General features: G+C 40.0%; 1 protein-coding gene across 1 annotated transcript in view; it reads left to right on the top strand.

Annotated features, from left to right (window-relative positions):
* T265_08644 (hypothetical protein) overlaps nt 1–23218 on the top strand; it is a gene marked incomplete at both ends in the record, with an annotated part of 85522 nt that overhangs the window by 20830 nt on the left and 41474 nt on the right. Inside the window, one exon of the mRNA XM_009174510.1 lies at nt 14992–15287. Coding sequence (XP_009172774.1) covers nt 14992–15287 — 296 coding nt within the window. The remainder of the gene's footprint in view (nt 1–14991; nt 15288–23218) is intronic.

The raw sequence follows: 23218 nt of genomic DNA, 5'->3' as shown, positions 1-23218 counted from the left end.
GTCTAAAAGAACTAATTCAGAGTTCAGCAGGACAAAGCTTCGCATTATCGTCCTTTGCTTCAGCAACATTCTCGGAATAAGAAAGTTCCTTTTCAGAATTTTCAGTTTCATTGAGACGGTTACTCATGTTAACTGCGTTTTCACAGCCGCTAATCACTGTTTTATTATATTATGGGTCTTTCCAGGCGTGCAAAATTCTTATTTTAGTACTGGTTCACCGCTGTTGTGTGCAAACACTGGTAGGATGATGCACATTGATGTTCCAAGCAGTACTTAGCATAGCAGCAAAGTAGCGAGGAACCGTCCGCTGCCGCTAGTGTGTGATATAATTTCTGTGGTGGACCATACCATACGCACTGATACAGCTGCATAAAACCACACTAAATTCTCCTTTGAGGTTGCTTTACGGTATCACTGCACGTCAAATAATGGAAAATGCGGCTGCTTTGACTGGTCAATCTTGGACGTTTGTTATGGAAGACAGCTTTTCTGCATACGGATCGAAGTACTTTGTGAGACAAAGTTTAATGACTGGTTGGTGGGCTAAACTGGAGCAAAATTCATCGTGCATATTGGTTCGCTTATCATCTTTCTTATGCGTGTGAATACGGATTAAGGATATTGATTAATGCTCATTTCTGCTTAGTGTTTTTACTCACATCGTGCCCACAAAATTTCTCAACCAAATTGAAGTCTAAAAAAATGAAAATCCTCGGGATTTAGTTTAATGCACGACTCATATTAACAGGCATGTTGGGATGTAGGCTTGCGCGACTCACTGAAGTTATTCAGTCCATGAAGTACCGTTGCATCATCGTCACGTCCAAATTATCGGCTGTTTCCCCCAACATTGAAAATGAAGCTCTCCTCCTTCAACCCAGTCGGTTGTGGTTAAGTGAACGATACCAGGAGTTGTTTATTGACATTTGATTTGGTTGTCCAGGAAACAGTTGGTGAGACTAATCAAGCTGAACTGTACCAAGTGTCCGATCGGTTTCAAACTGCTTATCACTATCCAGACGAATCTTATCTGTCTGTTTGTCTATCAAACTGTGAAAAGCTTGGGCCGCACAATCATGCCTGATTATCCAGCTACTTGGCACACCGATCATATTTCTTTTGTGGCAGGTGCCGTTGATTTTGGCGCTGCAATCACTGACGCAGACTGTAGTTTATATGTACTTGCCACAGACTTGATAATAAACGTATGCTGTTAGGGTTTCCCTTGAATGTGCACCAGTTGATTAACAGAGATTAAAGCTCAGAATACGTACACCCTACCGCTATCTTTGTTTATCTCATTCATATTGATATGCACCTACCACTGTCGGACTTTGCTTAGAAAATTTTACCATCATCTTAAACGAATTCGTTGTCCATCGCGCAAACGATGTGAAAATATTTATGAAGAAACCGACAATTAGTCACCCTTGCATCTTGGGGTCACAATCCAAAGGGGTTTATAACAATATAACTTTGTGTTAAGCTAAGATTAAAACACCCAGACAATCTCAAAAATGAAGTTATCTGCGCATGTGACGCAAATGCTTTGTCATTAGCTGAGAAATGAACCCACAAATTCATAGAATAACAGTTTCTACAACCGTTTGACCACGTCAAAATAACGCTTGCCTTCATATCCACCAATACATGTTACTCAGGAAAGTTATGGAAAGAAGACATAAAAAATTGCGATCTTCCGCAAATACACTACCCAACCGTAATATATTTTATTTTAAAGACTCGAATACCCAGCTAGATAAATGTGGCCATCCGCATCTGGTAGGCAGCTTCTCGTGTTCGATGGGCACACACTGAGTGTGATGAACGCTCACATTAATACACGAGGTACATGAGAGTAGAGGTAAGCGACAGTTGAGGTAATGTTTTGGAATAAATTTTACCGCTCAGCTATGAATGTTCATTGAAAACGCATCAAATAACCCTACCGTTTTTTTAGGGAGAAACTGGAATGTTGTCAGGAAGCAAGCAACGGCCTTACATTTATGCATTTTGTCACGTAGTAAGTGTGTAATGTATAAGCTGAAGGTAGCATCATTAAATCTTTCCGCCTATGGATTCATTGATATCATTAGCTGCCGTTCAGAAAATCTTATCATATTAACACCTTGCCCTTCTGTATTTCTTCATTAGTATTTTTGGGGTAATTCGGATTGGAATTCTTTGGCAAATCTTGCATATCAGGGAAGTCAGTCGTATGAAGATGTTCGTCCTTATTAAGGCTCTTTCGTAACCACGGATATAATCGGAAAGGTGCCAGCCCCTGAATGAATTAGAACTGGGTCTAATTGTTGGTCTAAGCGATTGTTGTTCAGGTTGGACAGTATGACTTCCGGGGTTCAATCAGATTAATTATTCATCTGATCATTACTTTTCCTGAACAAATGGAGAATTTCCGAGTGATAGATTTTGTGTTGCGCCCTTACTTTAACAACGTTTTTTGATCAAACTAATAGTAACAGACTCGGTTTTGATTTGATTCAGAACTTTTAGGAAAATAGAAAGTCCTCAGGCAGCAGCACCAAAAATATTATTGATGAAATGGCCAATGATTATTTTTGTTGATAGCCTACATCCTTCTATATTTTTGGAAAATCCTGCCTCGAACTGACGACCTCGTTTCATTTGAAGGCGATGATTTTGGAACAAAGCCATTCTTACTCAAAAGGCTTACGTAAAGTCAGCAGGAAAAGAGGCCTAAGTGACCTGATGTGTGAGATCCCTCCTGTTATTGTTCGGAATCGAGTGTACCAGCGGACTATCTTAATCCACCTGTGTGAACTTCTAATCATTTTAAATCAGTAGCATAGAACTTGTCACTTTCATCGTCAGATTTGCATCCCAAACGAAAGTCCTCCACTTCTGACTTTCGTCAGACCCCGCACTTTGAGGTTACGGCTGAACAAAATTTCGCTAAATAGATGATGCAATCTTTGTCAGAAAAGATGCATCAGTCATTGGCTACTTTTGAACTATTCGGAGTCGAGATTCCCAATGGGAGAAGAAAGGTAGTCGGAGTTAAACTATAAGGGGAAGCAGGATATGATGTGCAGTTCTGATGGACGACATATATTCACTTCCATATGCGGTTGGCCAATTCTTGTCGCTCACTGGTTTAGTGACATGCTGACACGCACAAACCGTCTGCATAGCTGATAAATTGCCACCACCCACTGCATTGAGCATTTTGATTGCGCAAGCAAGCCACGACCGTCTGATTCCCTTTCCCTGGTCAGTGCCTTTTTGTTAGGGGAAACATTAGACAAATTTTGCTCACTGAAACTTAACAAAGCAGTAGCGATTTTGAAATATTTGGCATGAGAGAGATAAATATGTAATAAGCGTGTTTACATAAAGGCGGCTAAACTTGCCCACCAGCTTCATCATGATGTGTGAGGAAACCAATAGGAAGTTATGTTTTTAAAAGGGCACAGTGATGGAGGAGATTGCTGTAGTAAAGAGCGAAAAGGGAAGAGTTGGATGAGAGCCAAATGAAAAAAGCTCTACGTCTCTTGAGAAGACGATCAAAAGATTACGGCCACCCAGTCCAATGCACTCGAAAGTACATGGACAAAAACAGACAGAAGGGTCTTATCGGTGCATGATGTACCTGAGGTGCGATTCCGACCACCTTGTGTGCCCCACCTCCGTCCAGCAATGCGCTATCAGATGATACGCTTTGCCTTCAGGATTCAGGATATATGGATTGTCTCCAAATCTTTCAGACCAGTCTAATAATTTCTGGTGGGAAATCGCAACTGGGTGATAAAACTATTAACTAAATGGTGGGCTGATGTAAAAAGTGACTTATGAATACAACGTTGTGTTTGATATGCCATGTTAAGGAGTAGGGGATTTCTGGATGAAGAAACTTAGGGAGGACTTCCTTGGAGAACTAACTGCTCCTATGGCAAATTCTCATTATGTGCTCGGTTAAATAGAATCTCTTTAGACCGACAGTGTACAGTGTGGAAGCATGCTATACAAAGTTGTCTGAATGCTTTGATAAAATATGCCATTCATAAGGTTACTGGGCGCCACTTTTCAACACCAGTCAGATGCTCGCTGTTACTTCAAATGACCGGATGATTCTGAATGGTTTTGTTTGATTCCTGATATCCAAAATACAGTGAGCCTACACCATGTTTTGATTTGTTAAACCCCACCTCGTGTATTCTAGTAGGTAACGTTGTGTTCTTCATATCAAACAAAACAACAGATCCCGTATTTTTGCACTCAAGCCTGACGTTTTCTAAATACATACCAGCCGTTTAGAACTATTGACAGTGTGCAAATACGTTATTCAATAGTCATTGTAGACTAAAACCCATTCCACAATGTGTTCGGATACGTCTATAAAGATATGGATAAAGGGTTTACCCGTATTACAAACGGCTTCCGCCCTCTTCGCAAGCAAATCTGCATTTGAACAGCTTATGGAAACTGCCTGTAACTCTGGCTCACATAGAATAATGAAGTTGTGGTGAAGTGAATGCACCTCAACAAATCGGATTCAGCTTAAAAACGTAAGCTGCACCGCGTTTGCTGGCCTAGCCTGGTAATGCTAGTGGCCAAAAGATGTGATTGTGCGGCAGTTTATTATCGCGGTAACTTTCACTCTTAAGCAACCTTACCTGTTAACTGTTGATACCGTAGCCAAAAGCTGGTTTTATGAAGGTGGCCCTATCAGTGTGCCATTAATTAAAACAGTTAAATGTTATTGGTGTAGATACGTTTGAACCTAAAGTCTGTATTTTATATGAGGAAGCTTGTCAGCTGCACCTCACAAACGCATATTTAATTACTACTCATCCAGCCCACAAGCTGAACATGTACTTTTGTCTAACATATGAAAGCTAGCCTCAGTGGTCAGTCTTCACAAGACTAATCAGAGTCCATTTTCATAAAGAAAACTTTCACAAGGTTGCTGAAAACCATGTGACAACTCGCGACCGGTTTCGCCCGATTTGGTTTCAAGTAAAACATAAGTTTGACGGACTGCGAGGCCTGTGCCTAGCTGATGAACCCCAAAGAGGGCGAAAACATACTGCAATATCTCGAATCACTTACCAACTGAAACGAGATGGGACCTTTATGCTGCACACTGAGTTGAACAACATCAGAAACGAGAGATTCACTTGATTCTCCCGTAGAAACCAAATGAGCGAAATGGTCGCAATCAGAGTCCTATTCAAGATAGTGAAGATCATTCCTCAAAAATGATTCCATACGTGAGAATAGTAAGAGCGAAATCCAATCTTTCCAAAGATTATGGAGAAAGATGTGAATCACGAATAAAAAACGATGGGAATCACACAATCCAGGTAGACGATTTTAATTTGAACATTGGACATCACTGTAGAAAAACTAAGGATGCTTTTCGTTTCCCTGTACATCCATCAAACCCCCAAGAACTGGGAAGGGGATTTTCGATCGGGTGTGTATATTACTGAGCTTACATAGACCACACGCTTCTTTTTAGCCTACGTTGAACTGAACAAGATATTTGGAGGGAAAGCAATTTCGTCAGCACTTCTCGGGTTTCGCTGTTTCCATGACGTGTGTCTGCATGTGGGCATGAAAGGCATCTAGCACATTTCAATATACTTTAGCAGACTGGATACCCGTTTAGCCCATTACGTATAGTGAAAGTGGAGCTTAGCTCGCTGCTAATGGAGGAACGCGAATACAGTGCTTGTGTTTTTTAACTCCCATAGAATGTCATAATTTCCTAATGATCTTCTGATAAATAGACATGCCAGTCGCTTCCCCTCTTAGTTCCACATAAAGTTTGCAATACATACTTTTCGAGTTTATCCGACTATGATATCCAGAGGAAATGTGAACTGTCACGTAGAACCAGAGGATCTCTGTGATAACGGGCCTGACTGCTTTTCCTTTTGATGCAGCACACCGCTTGCGTTATCGATAAATGATTTTTTCACAAAATATGTGCGCCTGGAATGTAGCTTCATTAAACACTGGTAATGACAACCCTGAAAGCCGGTCTAACTCAATGGGCAACCACGAAGTTTTGTCAAAAGACCTGCCGGCATCATAAGGAAATTCCCAACAATACCTAACAGGACAACTAAGGCGTTTTTGTAAAAAAAAAACTTAGAAATACCTCGTTGTGACGTCCTAAGAACCCTGAGAGAGACAGAATTTTGAGTTTCCTGTAGGCTTTTAAAATCCACTAAGATAACTTGGAACTGTATACTGTGTTTTTAAGTATATGTTTTAGACACTCAGGGATCGTTAACGAATCAATATATTATTATAAAGAGTTTATACAGATGTAAAAAATATCGGAAATTGTTGACGTTAAAAAGTGGTTGAATAAGCCCATATTTCTGATGCTGCCTTGTGAACCGCATATATTTAGCAAATTTGGAGCTTACTTAGTAGCATTAAAGGCTTCTTGCATCAAATAAGATGCACGAAATAGGTCCTTTTCGGATAATGTTGTCTGCACAATCAAACTTTCAAACTCGGCTTGGGTTAGGTTTCGAGAATTTGGAACACCTGTTACGTCGGCTTCAATGTATCGCCAGCTCGTTCGAATTTCAACATGACCGCGTTACGCCTTGGTCGTAAAATTTCGTGGTGGGATATGGGTATATCCATCCTCCAGAACACTCCTCGTTTAAGTGGTTTATTCATCCTTAATGTATGAAGCAATTTATGATACTACGGCTCTCTACCGTTTTGCGTAGTTTCTGACCACTAGTCAAACTCTCACTCACACTCACTTTAAACTGCTGACTAAATCAATCAACTACAGATAAGATCCAAGAAATTTTGTTCGCGCCGTTCGTTAGCCCTGTAATTAGGCTCCTTGACCTTAAAGCGTTTGGGATCAGTAGAGAAACTGGCTTGTCTCCACTTTTGAATGATGAAGTCAGCAACAGTGAACAACAGCCTGGAGATAGTAGTCCGCGTTTCAGATGAAACCCAGTTTGGAAGCACGGATAGCAATCGTCCAGTTATTATCCGGTTCAACCACCGGTGTTGACAACGTAAGGCAAACTTAAGCATACTTAACATCAACCAGGCAGTTTGAAACCAGGCCATATCTGGAACTCAGACCGGTAGATATCAGTGAGACGATTCATTCTTGCGAAAATGAATTCAACAGTGTTCTCCATTCAACTGAAACATAGGATAAAACTTGTTACAATTCATCCCAATATGGTGGACAAACTGCAAGATCCGTTTTAATTGTCCACAAAGCCTTAGCTTGAAGTTCTTCCTCATGGCCAAGTAAGAAGTGAAACGTTATGGGCGATCCGTGACAAGACTCTGCCGAAAACAGCTGATAGATGATCCGTGAAGGAAATTGTTTAGAATACCAGCCTTGGGTACAAATGGGTGTGGAAGAGGTTATGGACAAGATTCGGCGTTGACTCGTTTTAAAGCATATTATAAATTATTTTCCACTCCAATAAATCGGCTATACTAGAAAGTGTGGCCTTGAAACAGCTCATATCCTGTAGCAAACCCTGAAGAAAGTCAGTCCGGGCCATCATTCCGAAGGCAATTTATTGACTTTTTTGAAGCGCACCAAACAAACCGATAGAAATGCCCACCTGTTTTTTATCCCGCACCAACCTACAAGTAACCTGACAGTGCTGAATCACTCGGCTTGATGAGGAGTTTGTTGTGCTGTGTGCTCGCTCATCATATCTAACATGATGTGGGGGCTAGTCTACGGCGCCGGATTTATCATCATTCTAAAATGGTGCATACATAAACAGAGCTGCACACACCCGCGGCTGCCTTTTCGCAGTCACCACACTCGATACACACGCGCAATCACACATGGTGATGCCGCAGCAAACATAGACTAGTTGCACCTGGTACATATCAAATCAGGTCAATCAGCAGGGATGCAAATCCCAGGCGTAGGTCGGAGTAGAAGTATGAATGCGTTACCAATCTAGCCAACATCTACTCCAGCGTGTTACGTGCCTCAGCCTCTATAAATCGAGGATACATGCTAAGTGTGAATTCAAAGTGTTACAGTGCGGATACCGGGTGTCATTTTTGTTGTGTTCATATTACCAAATCTGCATCGAGGTCACCAGTCAGCCCTTCTGAATCTCGCGATCGTTCGACCAGAAGGCATATCGAAGCTGCACATGATGGCTGTAAACAGGATAATGTACCACTGGCATATGCCGTTGAGAAATTGATCATTGCCCTTAGGTAATGGCATATTGTGAATTGGATCACTCGGTGAACCGGTGGTCCAAAATATACAAATTCGGTGAACCAACTTACCGAAAAACTGAAGAAGAACGTCAGGATTAAGAAACAACACGTGTGCCCTGTTTACTTGTACCCACATTTACCAGCCTTCCTCTAAGCAAAACAATCGATATTGAGTGGAGTAAACCTTCGTGTTCCCACCCCAACATAGTTTTTCATTGAACTATTGCTGTTGTGCAGTGAAAACCTCCGTTCTGTATATTTGTAACCGCCTTATAAACAACTCTACGTCCCTAAGCCCAGACTTGGTTAATTCTCAACAAAGGCAGGTGACTTTTATTATACCCGTTTTTGTTATTTTTATATTATATTATATTTTTATCATTAGTTTATTATTTTTCGTTATTTTTATTATTTATTACATTATTTATGATGATTATTTCATTATTATTATTTTTCATTATTTTTATTATATTTCCGGAGGAAAACTAATTCAACAAATAATCAGCAGGTCTTTTCCATATTTGTGCAATTCGATTATACGAAAAGGTGGTGGGTACTTACAGAAATTTTACTGGGTTAGGTTTACATATGCACAGCCCTAGTTTCACTCTGTTGGAGTATATAGGCAGCATGTTAGGATCTCTGTTTACAAAAATTTGTCGCATTTATTTGGGAGGTGTTTATAAACGCTGTCAAGCAGAGCAGGTTTTCTTAGTTTTCTACAGCTACACACACTTGCATGTCGATTTGTTTTTACGAGAGACCCAAATAAATCTCTTGTTTATGATATTCTTCGACTGAATGCGGGCTGATGAGAAGTTTTCCTGAATCCTGTGAGCAGTTTCTCTTAAGAAAATAGTCTGCGATATCCGAAAACCGTTCCAGGTTAAACATGAAGCGGTCTTTCTGCAACACGTCCAGTTGATGGATGTCATAAGCAAGAGAATGAGTTGAGTCAAACACTTGGTCGACTGAAACCGGAGACTGCATTCACATAATGAGCCACAGAAGGGTGAAAACCAATCCTGGACTGTCAAAGAGTTTCCAGCAAGCTTGTGAGTAGCCTCCTTCAGAAAATTGGCATCCCTAGTGTTTTATTGTGTCATTAGCAGAAAATAGTGCCAAACCCGAAAAACCTAAACTGGTATCTAATGGGCCAAACTACAATGAACGTAACGTTTAGACCTGACTCTAAACTTGCTATAGAATGCCACACACTCTGCCACGTGTTATCAATACCCTCACTTAAAGAAAACCACATATTTGGAGCCAAGTATGCTTCACAATACTGGGCCAAACACCACAGTCTCCCATAACTAAATATCTTATTTTCAAGGTTCATCATGATGACCTAGCCCCGGGCTTGCTATCTTTCATCGTCAGCGAAATGTGCTTGACGGTTTGGATTCCAAAGCTGTCTTGACGTAACGTTTACTATTATTTGTTTAGCCACTCACCTGTTCTGTCCACAATAGTAGATCAAAAGTGAGGCATATTTTGTCAAATTTTTTTACCAATAGTCCAGAAACAGCAAGAAATATTTGTGTCTACATGCCCTCAATGTTTCGCTCAACTAGTGTGTATGCTTATTTTGAAGATGGCTGATGGGAAAATAATCAAGAGGTGCATGCAAAGAACGCACCTTCCTGTTCCGTTTTTTTTGCAGAACCGCACATTTTATACTGAAAATCATATTGTTCTCTGCTTTGTGCGAATTTTCTACCGAAACGACATTCCTTCACTGTTTGAGCTAATTTCNACTGTTTGAGCAAATTCAAAGGCAGTACTTGATCAAAGTGCGTCTTAGTTGGCCATGTGGCATCTATCTTTTACGGTAGATCTCTAACCGTATCATCCTTGTTGATTTTTGCGGCATCAGGTGCACGATTTCACAGTAAACGGGAATACCGCACCGCTAAGGGAAACGAACTGACTCGAATCGTATGAAGCTGGTATAGAATGCATTATTTCTATTTAGATGTTACCTGAGATTTCAGACCTTTTTCCGCATTTTCTCACAATGAAAAGTTTACAGCTCAATGACTCAGTATTTTCAGACCTGGCATTATTGCTTGTCACTGAATCAAGCACATTTTATTAAGACATTGAAACACGGCACTACTGGTCTACTATTATATTGCGTCCCGCTCAAAACCACTTCAGTATAGTAGTTTGAACTGGGGTTTTTTCGATATCCGACGTCTGGATTAAACGATCGTGGACACCGGTAGTCTAAGTAAATCACACTTACCATAGAATCCGTTGAGTAAAGTTGGCTGTATAAAGATTCTAGTGTTCCGCGATATGGGAAACATAGTTAAAACTATGAAGTGTCTGTTTCAGATGGGCAATCAAACATCTGTTTTCCAGGTCCTGGTTTATCTGCATCTACGTGAAAACAGTATGTTGCAATCAGTGTAATTAGCCGGTGGATCCGTGTAGCTGAATCAATCTCCCTTGTGAGTGTTTTGTAACGCTCATCAGGTGACCAGCGATTTCGTCCTTTTCTGAGCCACTCAGATAGGTGAAGTCCAGAAATATAACCAGACACTTAGTCTTACTAGAATTTTGTCAAATAGCCGTTCGTGACCTGTTTGCGTGTGCACACTACCGTTTCGTTCAGTGTTTGACCACATATTTCACACCTCCGTCATAACATCATTATGTTATGTTTGATTTCAAGGTTTGTCTTAAAAGTTAGTGTGGCGGGCGTATGTGATCAACCAAAGTGAATGTTCCGAAATTTTTTTCGGGGTCTTAGACCACTTGATTGATGCTTTGCGGCAAACTTCAAAGACATCAAAATTTATGACGGTATACTAATAGTTCGTACACTGATATCGTTGGTCATTCGGGTTGGCAGTGTCTAGTCAGTTCAGAACATGGTAAAACTCTCACACAAAATATGCTGGACGGTAGATAGTGTTATTGTGAACTGAAGCACTGAAGGCAGTTGAGATAGTTATACCGAACCTTATCAAATCGCATGTCCCTCAGAATAACTGCGTCTACTATGCTTGTCGACTAACGTAGTTTAAAAAACTGTCTGTTAACAATGCCAGCCGTTACAAAATCAATACCTTTGTCTACTCGACCCATATCTTTCGACTCAGAATTGGGCGTCATGATCCAGACTGTTAATAAAGATTATTTCGTCCTTTGGTGAGCATTCAGAATGCTATAAGTTCCGGACTCCGTCTATAATTATTTTTAGTTCCACTGGAAGTGTCAAAATTCAAGAGACCATTGAGAATGCATGCACAATGAGCCCTGTACCGTACTCTCTCAACGGAAAGAACATCTGACCACACCGTTCTGTTCACGTAACTTAATTTTATTTGGCTTTTTTATCTCCCTATTTTGCTTATTCTGGCTGGACGCGTAGACCAAACAACCCACCCTGGCTGAAAAAATTATAGGATTCATGTGACGGTACAGCTCGTGCATGGAATATTATTAGTGCCGTAAATGAGTAAATGTAGACTTGGTCTTGAAACAATGGCACACAAACTGTCTTTTTAAGCCAACCCAAATTACACAACAAGAGTGGCCAAATATGGTTTGGGATATTTTCTCAGGATCTATCCTCCACCCTAGTTGACGGCCTGTCACCTGAAGAAAGTGGAACAGATTCGAACTCTCCATATGGAATGTGTTTTAATGATTGACAATCTTGACAGAATGCCTGAGGCAGTCGCTTGCATATAAAAAGACAAGCTTGACAGTGGGCTTGATAGAACAACCAGTAGTGCGTAGAGGTGGTGTGGGAACTCGAGGTTAAGCCGGGAAAAACTCCGATTTCAGGTTGTACTCCCTTTTCTAAACATATTTTCCATTCAATTATTCAACTATCAGTCGAACAGTCAATCAGTCCATCTATCCAACTATCAGTCAATCAATCAAACTATCTATCTATTTGTCTATCTATCTATCTACTATCTATCTATCTATCTATCTATCTATCTATCTATCTATCTATCTATCTATCTATCTATCTATCTATCTATCTATCTATTCTATCATCTATCTATCTATCTATCTATCTATCTATCTATCTATCTATCTATCTATCTATCTATCTATCTATCTATCTATCTATCTATCTATCTATCTATCTATCTATCTATCTATCTATCTATCTATCTATCTATCTATCTATCTATCTATCTATCTATCTATCTATCTATCTATCTATCTATCTATCTATCTATCTATCTATCTATCTATCTATCTATCTATCTATCTATCTATCTATCTATCTATCTATCTATCTATCTATCTATCTATCTATCTATCTATCTATCTATCCATCCATCTATCTATCTATCTATCTATCTGTCTGTCTGTCTATCTATCGACCTGTCTGTCCATCCGCATGTCCGTCTATCTTCCCCTCTGTCCATCTATTCGTTTGTTTGTCTGTCTATCCTTCTGCCTTGGTACCTTCACACGAAGTCGAGTGCTTCCTAGGTTTTTAATCTAATCACTGTGTGGGCTTCTCTGGGATAAATCACAAACCCCAGCTGTCGCTCTCTAAAAGGACCCCCCAGCAACCTTATTCCATCGGTTACATTTTTATCATGCTCTTTGAGTATTTGCCGAATGCAATGTTAACTGAGGTCCTTATCTCCTTTGGAGTGGTCAGCAAAAATGTTAGTGTATTTTCCTTCTGATTTGACAAGACTTTACGTAGAATACCCACTAATAATCCTCACACCGTGATGTTCCCTTTACTGTCCTCATCTCTGAAGTCTCGCAGGCTGGATTGAAAATAAACCTGCACACACATGGTGTTCGCAATTCAGAAGAGTACAAATGCAGGATTACCAAGTTAGAATTTACTAGGTGAACTTCTTCCATACAGAGTTTACTCCCCCCGAATTAATGTCATAGGGGTCTTGGAAAAAAGCAAATAACCAAGTACAACTGCAAAGCTTATCGCAGAGGTATAGTCCCTTGTCAAATATAGACTTACATAAGGAGCTATTTCGGACTGGTTTTCTTGGGTGATTTTCCCAGGAAATACAACTGCAGATATGTATACACATGTGTAAGTACACTAATATTTTATGTATATGTTTGCGCACGTCAAAGCAATCTTATTAATTACGTTACTTCCGTCCAATAATCATTTGTACTAGGCAACCAATTGCTCATTTCGGATGCAGGTAAACTCTCCACGAGAAACAAAGTGCTGCACCCACTGGCAATGAAACATCGCGTACGGTAGTGCATGACACTGATGCAACGTGCCTAGATGAAGACATCTTCAGGCATTCTGAGCACATTTAGTAAAAAAGGCTTTCGGAAGTATCACCACTTGACTGGGGCAAGATATGGCTGACAACTGATCTTAGCGTTGGTTATTCTGGTTGGTACAACCATCGTCAGTAGATACCACTGCTCGGGGAAGAAGGTGCTTCTGAATTAAGTTTGTTTTGGTTGCAACCAATCGCGACTACAAATCCAGGCTCTACATCCTAATGTAAGATATATAAAGGTGGTCACCACTGCGACGGCTACAACGAATGGCAAGCTTCCTTATGGTTTCTTTTTGTTGGGGAGTTACTTTTATTTCCTAGCGAAATGAGTAGCCCACCCTGAAAGACACCGTCCTTTCGCCAATTCAGGTCAACCACTGAGCAGAGTAACAAGATTCTGGTATCGGACATGCGCTGCGCAACATTCAATATCAATTGCTTCCATTCTTTCACAAACTTGAATCTAATTCACAGAAACTTGCGTAATCAGATAATCGGAAAACGGTTTCAACACTGTTTCACTTTGTACTTAAGATACCAGTACTGACTATTTGTTGATTTGCTTATGTTACAGTAGAGTCTGCTTGTGGTAAAGGTCTCCCACTTTTGTTAATTGATAGAACCAGCAAATGCCCCGTCAGAATCGTATTAAAAATTGAAAATTAATTAAAACGATTGTCATACATTTAAAAGGAAAGAGCGATTTGGCTGGATCCCTTGTAATATTTGTTCAGAGCAGAATGGCAACGTCCTAATCCGTTAGTTAAAATAGTTTCCCACTTTGAACTTTTGTCCTTTGGATGTAGCACAAAACTCAAATGTTTGCTTGCAAATTGTGCTCGACGTCTGGATTTTAACCCCTTATTTTCCCAGAATGCAACCTGCCACTTACTGGAAAAATCAACGTACTATCGTTTACATTCGAAGAGCATGGTTACAGACATGAAAAGTGAACGCAAGCGATGAAGGTGAAAGGGTTACAGAATTATATAAAATGTAAGAGAAACGGCTCATTCGACGTCATGTCACCAACAGTTCCAGTCGAATAGTATGAATCCCAACGTAATAATTGTTGGTATAGAAACACGCGTTTAAACACCAACAACTGTCCAGGCTACCCAGTCGGCACTACGGGAGGTGGTTCAGCTCGCCCTGCACTTATTGGAGACATCAGCGTACAGGAAAATGGCCCCGTCTACACCAGCTAAGCAATTCTATTCACATCCATTCTAACATAATGATAGGCTTTCTTGCATTTATTTGGGAAGAATAGCGTTCAAATCATGTATAAGTTAGTCTGAAAAGCCTTGTGGCCCATGATCTGGCTGCGCATGCCTCGTCCATGTTGTAGTGAGTTTGTCCATCCATTCGGACAGTTGGTACTGGGAAATTATATTTCAAGATATATTATGATATTTGACTACCGCATAACTCCTTCATTACAAGAATGTCGTTGCGTAGACAAAATTAAGAATGCTGTGCACCGCTGTTTCAGGTTAACGGGCAAGATCTTCGCAATGCGACCCACGAACAAGCCATACAAGCATTTCGACATGCTCAAGAACCTATTATGGTCGAAGTATCTCGACGCGATGCAGATCATTCTTCGAGGTCCTCCCAACCAAAGTCCCCAGATGTCCGCAGATGTGATGCCGTGAATGAAAGAATGGATGCGATTATACAAACCGAGGCCAGTCCAGAAGAAGCCACCTTAGCTGCTATGGCTGCCGCAGCGTGTACTGCCGAAAAAATTCGCGCAGCCTTGAGTTTGCATTCAAATAGCAATTCCAGGTGAGTGAGCATTGTGGATAGAGTGGAACATTGCTGAAGAAACCTGCCGTTACACTACCTCTACACCTACACAGATTACGTTTCTGAACACAGTTGTTCAATCGAACCCCTAGGGCTGAGTTCTAGTGAATCATTTCGAGCAAAAGTGTACTTGCTGCATTCGAAACCTCTGGGTTCCTAATCACCCAAGGTTGTCAGAATGAATTCACTATGGTTAGAAAACAACTGGTCAAATGCATATTTTTTCCAATTTCTTCAAACCAGAATATTTTTGAAACTTAAATCTGCGCCTATCTCCTGATGACGATCAGCATAATAGATCCGCAAAACCCATGAGAAATTAATTAAGTATAGAAGTTATACCACCTTTGGTCTATAAAACAAATGAACAAAGTACGTTTACATAAAATAGTCAGGCGAAAGCCTATGGTTGGTGTAAAGGCACTCAAACGGGCCTGACATAAAACACATGTGGAATTAGAAATGTTCAAATCTGAAGGCAAACTGCAAAAATATGAATAAAAGTTTATGACCAAATATAACTATTCGTAGATCATGTAGAGTGGACTAAACATCATTTGCGTTGTTTTGGAGAGCCTACGTCTTTAATTCCCGAATGCATTTATTCTTACCATCGAGAGGCTAAGAATCAGTCTTGTTTCCCAGTATTTCATCATGAATTTAAACGACTTTAAACAGCCCGCAACATATTGTGAGCAATTACTTTAGCCTGAAACAAACTGTCTCCAATCTTTTATTTATTGCCTAAAATAATTAGGTTTTGACTCACATTCTGCCAAGCTGATGCTGCTTTGACCGATTTCCATTCAGTAAGGGTCCTGGCACAAATATACCTATATGTATATACATATATATATATATATATATTGAACGGACGTCTAACACCATGTAATTCAAAAGACAGCTTTACCCACACTAACCATCCTGATGAGAGGCTACTCCTCAACAGACACAAACGGGAAATTATGTGTAAGGGTCCTGGCACAAATATACCTATATGTATATACATATATATATATATATATATATTAGAAGGATTTCCCACGCAGCCGTTTGTTTGAGAATGGCCTAAGTATTCTGTCACTACTACAGGTGCAGAGTAAATTGCCCACAATAAAGTATTCTAGAAGAACTGAAAGTTTTATCCTCCGAATTTTAACACATTGGTTGATGCACATACCCCACATCTGGCTTTTTCAAAATTTACAGCATTTGGCTGTGTTGTGTATAGCTGCACAGATGTTTCTCCTCGCTTGAAATGTAGTCTGCAGGGTAAACAAAATAATGCGAACAAACGGGTAGTTTGCCTACTTCGAGGTGAAACGAGTTTCCCTACTCGTTTTCTGCCACCACGTAGGTGAACCGGTGGCAGCACTTTTCGGGAACATTTGTTCATTATTCACGTAGTGCATCCAATGTCTGCAAATGAACGTTCCCACAATAACTTTTGCTTTATTTTGACTAAATACGTTTACGGTCATACAAAATATCAAGGGTAAACAGGGGAAAGATGAAAATACTAACCGCAATTTAAAGTATAGGCAAGACCCATGGTAAAGTATTCTGAATATTCCCTTTTCCACATAGGAATCTGGAAACAGAATGAGGACAATGCAGGTGGTCTTGTAGGGCTGCACTTGCCATGTGAAACGACATTGCAGTGTGCAAATTCATCTCGTACACTTTTCTTGATGGAAGTCACGGATGGGTTACAAAGGCTGAGGAAACTATAGCAGTTATGCCTATCTAGGCATACAGTATTGAAATTATCAGGTGTATTCTATATTATATAAAAAATCAGGTTTTATTTTAGAGCCCTATCAACCAACTCCTTCTGATTATGTTTAGTTTGATGTCTTATTGAAAAAAAACATTGCCGGGGCAACTGACAAAAACTTGTCCACTCTTGCTTAAGTAAATTTTTGGTCCAAGTAGATTACTCTCATCTAACTGATGACAAACTGTATTTGTCATCTGTGTCTACAAACGTCTTTACATACAGAAGCTGAAATCAGGACGACTTTAATCAACATGAACTGATATATGTCATCCAATGAAGGTATGCTTTATTGCTGTGGATCAGGTGTACTGACTTTGTTATTCGTACTCATACTCTGGCTTGAAAGCTTCACCTATATATACTGAACTTACTAGATTATGTCTCATCATCTGCCTAGGATCACCTCTTAAGTCCACGTTTCTAGACATTCTGACAAATCAGTGAGACACAGGTACAAATCGTCAAATTTGTGGTAACTACTCAAGGTTCAAAGCATAAAAAGCACTTCGTACGATTACAATATGATTATGGTGATGAATTCGGCATCACTTTAGCTAAATTATGAATATGCCGAGCTAGATGTCAGCAAATAACACTGAAAGCTTTGTGATGACATTGTATTACATTACCAGTGTGCGCGACGAAGACTGACTAGATAAGGTTGATTACTAGGCGTGTTTACCTACAACGACTATTTAACCATTAGAATCAACAAACTTTCCAATACCCAAAATACATATTTGAATATTATTACTCCTCGCCTCTTGTATTAAACACATTGTATAACAAACGGTTTATGGCAAACTTATTTCTCATGTGCTGCTGTATTGCCACGGCAAACCTCTGCGTAAACGCGTCCAGACGACATTTCCTAGCTAGCTTTTGTCCGATGACATTTGCATTTCTGACATTTGCTGTGTATAGACCTGATTAGGCAGGTGAGTCGTTATCATTGGGGATGAAAATTAGCATGGTGCCAAAACTCTTGGATCACAGTTGCGTTCCTAGACACCCAGAAAACTGGATGGTCCTTAATGATTCGCACAATAATCGATTTGCGTTCATCACTAATCATTGCGACATCGTGGTGTGTAGCATGCATCAAAATTTCTCGTTTTTTTCAATATTCCTGCATTTCAGTGCAACCGATGTTGGTGAAATAGCTGCTGTTTTGAGAAACACCAGTTTGCTTTGTCACATTTAGGATAATAAAGCACACGTTGTTCTATCAGGTTTGAACTGACTCTTGGTAACCCTAAAGCCCTACCTTGGTTTTGATTAGGCGAAATGCCACATGAACACAATACCTGGTTCGTGGTTCTCGGAAATCTCACTTGTTGTCTACTTGTGACTTTCAGATGGAATCGTTGGAGATTTTTCTTTAGATTCTGGAATAGTCATTATTGCCTTTCGCCTTTCACTCATAAGCAGACCACACTTTTTTTGTTGAGTTCATAATAAACAGGTGTGCGTTTTTGCCGTTTATCGTTGCGTGAAATCTCTTTAGACTGTTCGGGAAGTTGTAAGAGTTAAAACTGTCTCACTAAACCTTCAGAAGTTTATCGAACAACTTTTTGACGGGTTATGAAGACAGCCAAAATCATGGTTTTATCGAGTTGCTTTTACTGGTATCCGTCTTTTTAACGATCATACCTGCTTGTCATACAGAGATATCGTTTTAGTTAGCTGGTATTGGTCCGCATATGTCTAAGATTTTGAGCCATCACGTTTGGAGATAAATCAGTAAAAATGTCTTATCAGATCACTCCGAAAAATGTTTTCGAGCAAGAAATGATTTTACTGATAGGGACTGATGACGACGATTTGTGGGTGCCGATCAATTTCGTCTCTACAAAGCTTGTTGTTGAACAGTATGGTTTTGACGATGCCAGAGGATGGGAGTTTTAAACAGGCAACCAAACAATCAAGGAGAAGTCACCTAGGCTGAACGTTACCTAAATATCCATACTTAAATTTTGTGAAGCTTCCTGAGCAAAGAAAATGCTTCCAGCATCAATGCATTGCAAGTTAATGTCACGTAGGATAGACATGAAATATAGATATTCTGTTTACCTTTCGGATACGCAATACGGTTTTTGAGATTCTTTGTCTACATACCAACCCATCGCATTGCCCTTTCTGAAGGCTAAACCACCTAACGGTGGTAACTTCTGTGAAGCAATCGGAATCATGGGATACTAAAGCAGTGCCCCCGTAATTAACTCAGTTATTAAGTTGGTAGCATTTAGTCCGCACACAGATGCGGCCAACACCAATCAGTTGTTCCAGTTCTGTGCCATTTCTGTTGCGAGGGAGCCACCTGAATCATTCGCTTATTGCTCATCAATTTCATATACTGTGAGTATGTCTGCTCAAGTGAGAGCGGAATACTATATTCCGGATTTCTTATCGGAACCAACCAACTGGCATCTATTTTTGCGATCGAAATCAAAAGGTCGATACGTTTTGGCGAAGTACGCTCATTTGCGTACCTGTATGGTATTGAAGGGGGACCCACCTGGAACCCAACTAAATCTCTCATTTATTATGTTTTCAGAAACCTCATGAGTAGTGTATAACGCCTAAACACGGTTTGGTTACATAATCCTCTGAGGTGCTGTTGGACTGTTAAAACTCAGAGTAAAATTACTTCCTGTCGAGAAAGATTTATGAATACTGGGCTCATGATGGCATATTCGGCCGATTACCCAAACAAATGTATTTACTGGATGGGGTCGCCTTACTGAAGCTGCTGTGTAAGTAGACATTAATCAAACGAAGTGCTAACTGAAATCATGTACACCTAAAATAGCGGGTCTGTTACTTGTGGGATCTTAATATCTACGTACTCAAACCTTGAACCGCTTAGACCGAACTTCCGGTGGTTCTGTCCAGGATAATAATAAGCAGCATCTCATCGATACTTTTGTGCTTTATATTGCTCCGGAACGGTAATCTTCAGTAATCCATAACCTAGTTTTGTATATGTTAAATCTGGAAATCTTCAATGGAAAAAGTTTGGCGGGCAGTCGGTGAGCTTAATGAGCCTTTCTGAAACGACGATATCTCAGTCGTCTACAAACCCTTCTCAACTTTTCTTAACTTTTCTTAACTTATTTCAAAATTTTACGAATGCATTTTAACTTCTTCTATTGGTCAAATATGAGGATGTACTTTGCAGAAGCGTTGGTCACACTCCATAAAATATACAAATAATAAAAGGATATCCGCCATTTTGCTGGCTTACTTAGGCCCCTTGCCAAGAGCAGACTAAGCCATCCGGATCATGTAGTTCGCATAATACTCATCATCGGAAATCGCCACCTACCAATTGTGGTCGTAAGATATATGTGGTTCTGCTTGGTTGACTCGCTGCATATACAGTCTATGCAGTCAAGGGATCTTAACCCCTTATTGTCAGAGAAGTGAAGAACTTTGAAGCAGTTGCGGGAAATGGCTGACTCTTCACGGACTGTCTGAGGAGCTTTTCTAATATCATTCCATCCTTAATCAGGCTATACACTCTCTGTAGCAAATGTCCCTTCCTGTTGCCATATGTAGTTTTGCAACATTTCTTTAATGTGTTGGAATACACCTGAAACTACCGCACAGGAAGTTGTTGACTGTCAGTTTCACAGTTTCTAGAGTTTATTATGACTACTGCGTGCGACAGTATTGACTCATGCACCATCCTTTAAAGGATTCGTATCAGCCGTCCACGCAAAAACAGAAAATGAAGGACTCATCAAATAGCAATACCTATGTTTGACTGTCCTGCATACTTGCCCACGGGTAACTGCTAATCGGATCCGTACGCACAATATACATTCAGTGCAAATCGTCGTCAGTGGCGACCAGAATAAACAAAGTAGCCACAGTAGTGTTTTGCAGCTGTTTAGCATCCAATGTCATGTCCAAAGTTTTCTAAATCAAAATTGTCGACAATAAACGAAACAAAGTCACTAGACAATCTATTTAAATTTGAATGTCATGATTCTGATGGAAGCACGGAACATCAATAAAGGTGGTTGTTATTGTTAAATTAATGTGATACAATAATCCAAAAAGCAAACTGACATCAGAACAGTTTCTTGCACCATGGATTTGGTATACTGACACCCCAGATACTCCAACAGTTACTCCAACGAAAAGCTGTCAGATTAGAGAAACAGATACACCGAGTTGGTTTTCTACATGTGACTAATGTCCTGGTTTCACTCCATCTTTCTTTGGCGTCCGTAACTGAGGATATGCGGTCCTGCGAAACCTTCCTTGTAAATAGTCAAGATGACATCGAACGCATCAAAATGATCTGTTTATCCAAGCTCGGCCACCAATCTTCATGAACCTTCTCTCGCTGATATTTTCACTCCACAGACCATTCCACTTGGTCAGTCATAACTAACAGTGACTCATTTACATACAGAATAACCCTGGTTTACTCGTTTCCCTATCTCCAAGATTTTTATTGGCTTGACTTGATAAGCAACTCTTATCTACCAACAAGTGAGCTTGAAAATATCAGCTTGATTCTAAATGTTCCTTCGCAGCTATACCTAATTCAGGTAAGCAATTTGGAAGAGATTCGCCGGCATCACGCTGGATCTCCTCAACATTAGTGTATTGCGCCCGTTATTCCCGTTGAGTAATGCATGTAAGCATACATGGCTTCCATTATCGGTCGTCGTTTATATTTGGTTTAGATTCTAGCCACCACTTGGCAACGGTGCAACTGCTGAGGTTTTGTAAATATTTACCCTCCATTTTACGCAATGTTGTTCGAATCCGCAGTTAACAGAACCAAACTGATTGCTTTAGTGTCGTTCTGTACGTAAGCCCATTGCGCTTTATTCTTATCGGAACCATTATTTGAAACTGACAAATTGTCGAAATACACCGTACGATACTCGGTATATAAGAAATTTTCAGATCCAACTAAATTCACGAAATGATTCACGCTACTATACTAGCCTGACTCCAAAACTGTCAGGCAAAATCATTGCCCGATGAACACAAAAAGGATTACACTTTATCAGTATTCCGTAGTTTGATGCAGTGGTCCTCACGGTTAGTTCCGGAGAGCGGTTTCTTGAATACTCATGTCGGAGAGTTTACTGCACGTTGCATTCGGTGTATTGATCACTCCAAAATTCAGCAACAAAAAGCATCAAAACTTACGATTGTCCAAATTGTATGCTGCTTGGAACAAAATACGTACATTTTCCGCTACCTTTATCCAAACAAAACACTACTTTACGGAAACTGTTGGTAATACTGTAAGGATAAGATAGACTGCGTGGTTTCAGAGTTACTCCTGAGTGCACAAGCATAGTTATAGCGTTCCAAAAACTCCTGTCAAAGTTGCCTAGGGATGTAAACCACAAAGTATTGCAGCTGCTGTTTTATGTTTTGTGTGCGCTGCGATTTTTTTCATGCTCCACACATATCTACACATGATCCTGATTTTGGTAATTTAAAAAAACAGTAATCCGAAAATATCCTTAAAGCTCAAAGTTAGTTCATGCGGCCTTTCATTTTTCTGCTCGGTGCCAATATTAGCAACAAGAAATGAAACAGCTGCGTCAGAAATTGAGGATTTTTTATTTTGTAAGTGAAATGGCTTAGTTCAGTAAGCAAAACCCATCAAGCCTAAATCGAAAAAATCTCCATTCGTCTCATCAGGTAGGAGTGTTCGATGAAAATACGCAAATTCAAAACCATCCTAATGGTTCGCGGCATTGTAGTCTTTCTACGAAAAAGGTATTTCTAGAAATCTAAAGTCTCTGTTTAATCCTTGTCGGAAAAAAATCACACTAACTAAATTTATAAATTAAACAAGCATGTTTACTTCGTTTCAACGCATCCTATGCTTACGATATTGCTTGTTTCGCGCCCCAATCGCAATAAATCCAAATCATATAAAAACACGACTACGACTGTATGTCCAGAACAACCCAATAAAGATTACCTATTAAAGTAACCATATCGCTTGCTACATGCTCTTTCGAACTAATATTATATGCCTGAATGTGTTTGTTTGGAAAATATGCTCGGGGTGTGTACGTGTTGCATTTTAGCCTGCATCCTGTAATTGCGTGATTCATCAATCTGAAATTTTTGCAGTTCTGGT

The sequence above is a fragment of the Opisthorchis viverrini genome, assembly GCF_000715545.1.
Source record: "Opisthorchis viverrini unplaced genomic scaffold opera_v5_233, whole genome shotgun sequence".
Classification (NCBI taxonomy): Eukaryota; Metazoa; Platyhelminthes; class Trematoda; order Opisthorchiida; family Opisthorchiidae; genus Opisthorchis; species Opisthorchis viverrini.
Note: the sequence above shows the minus strand (reverse complement) of the source record. Positions and strands in the feature narration are given on the sequence as shown.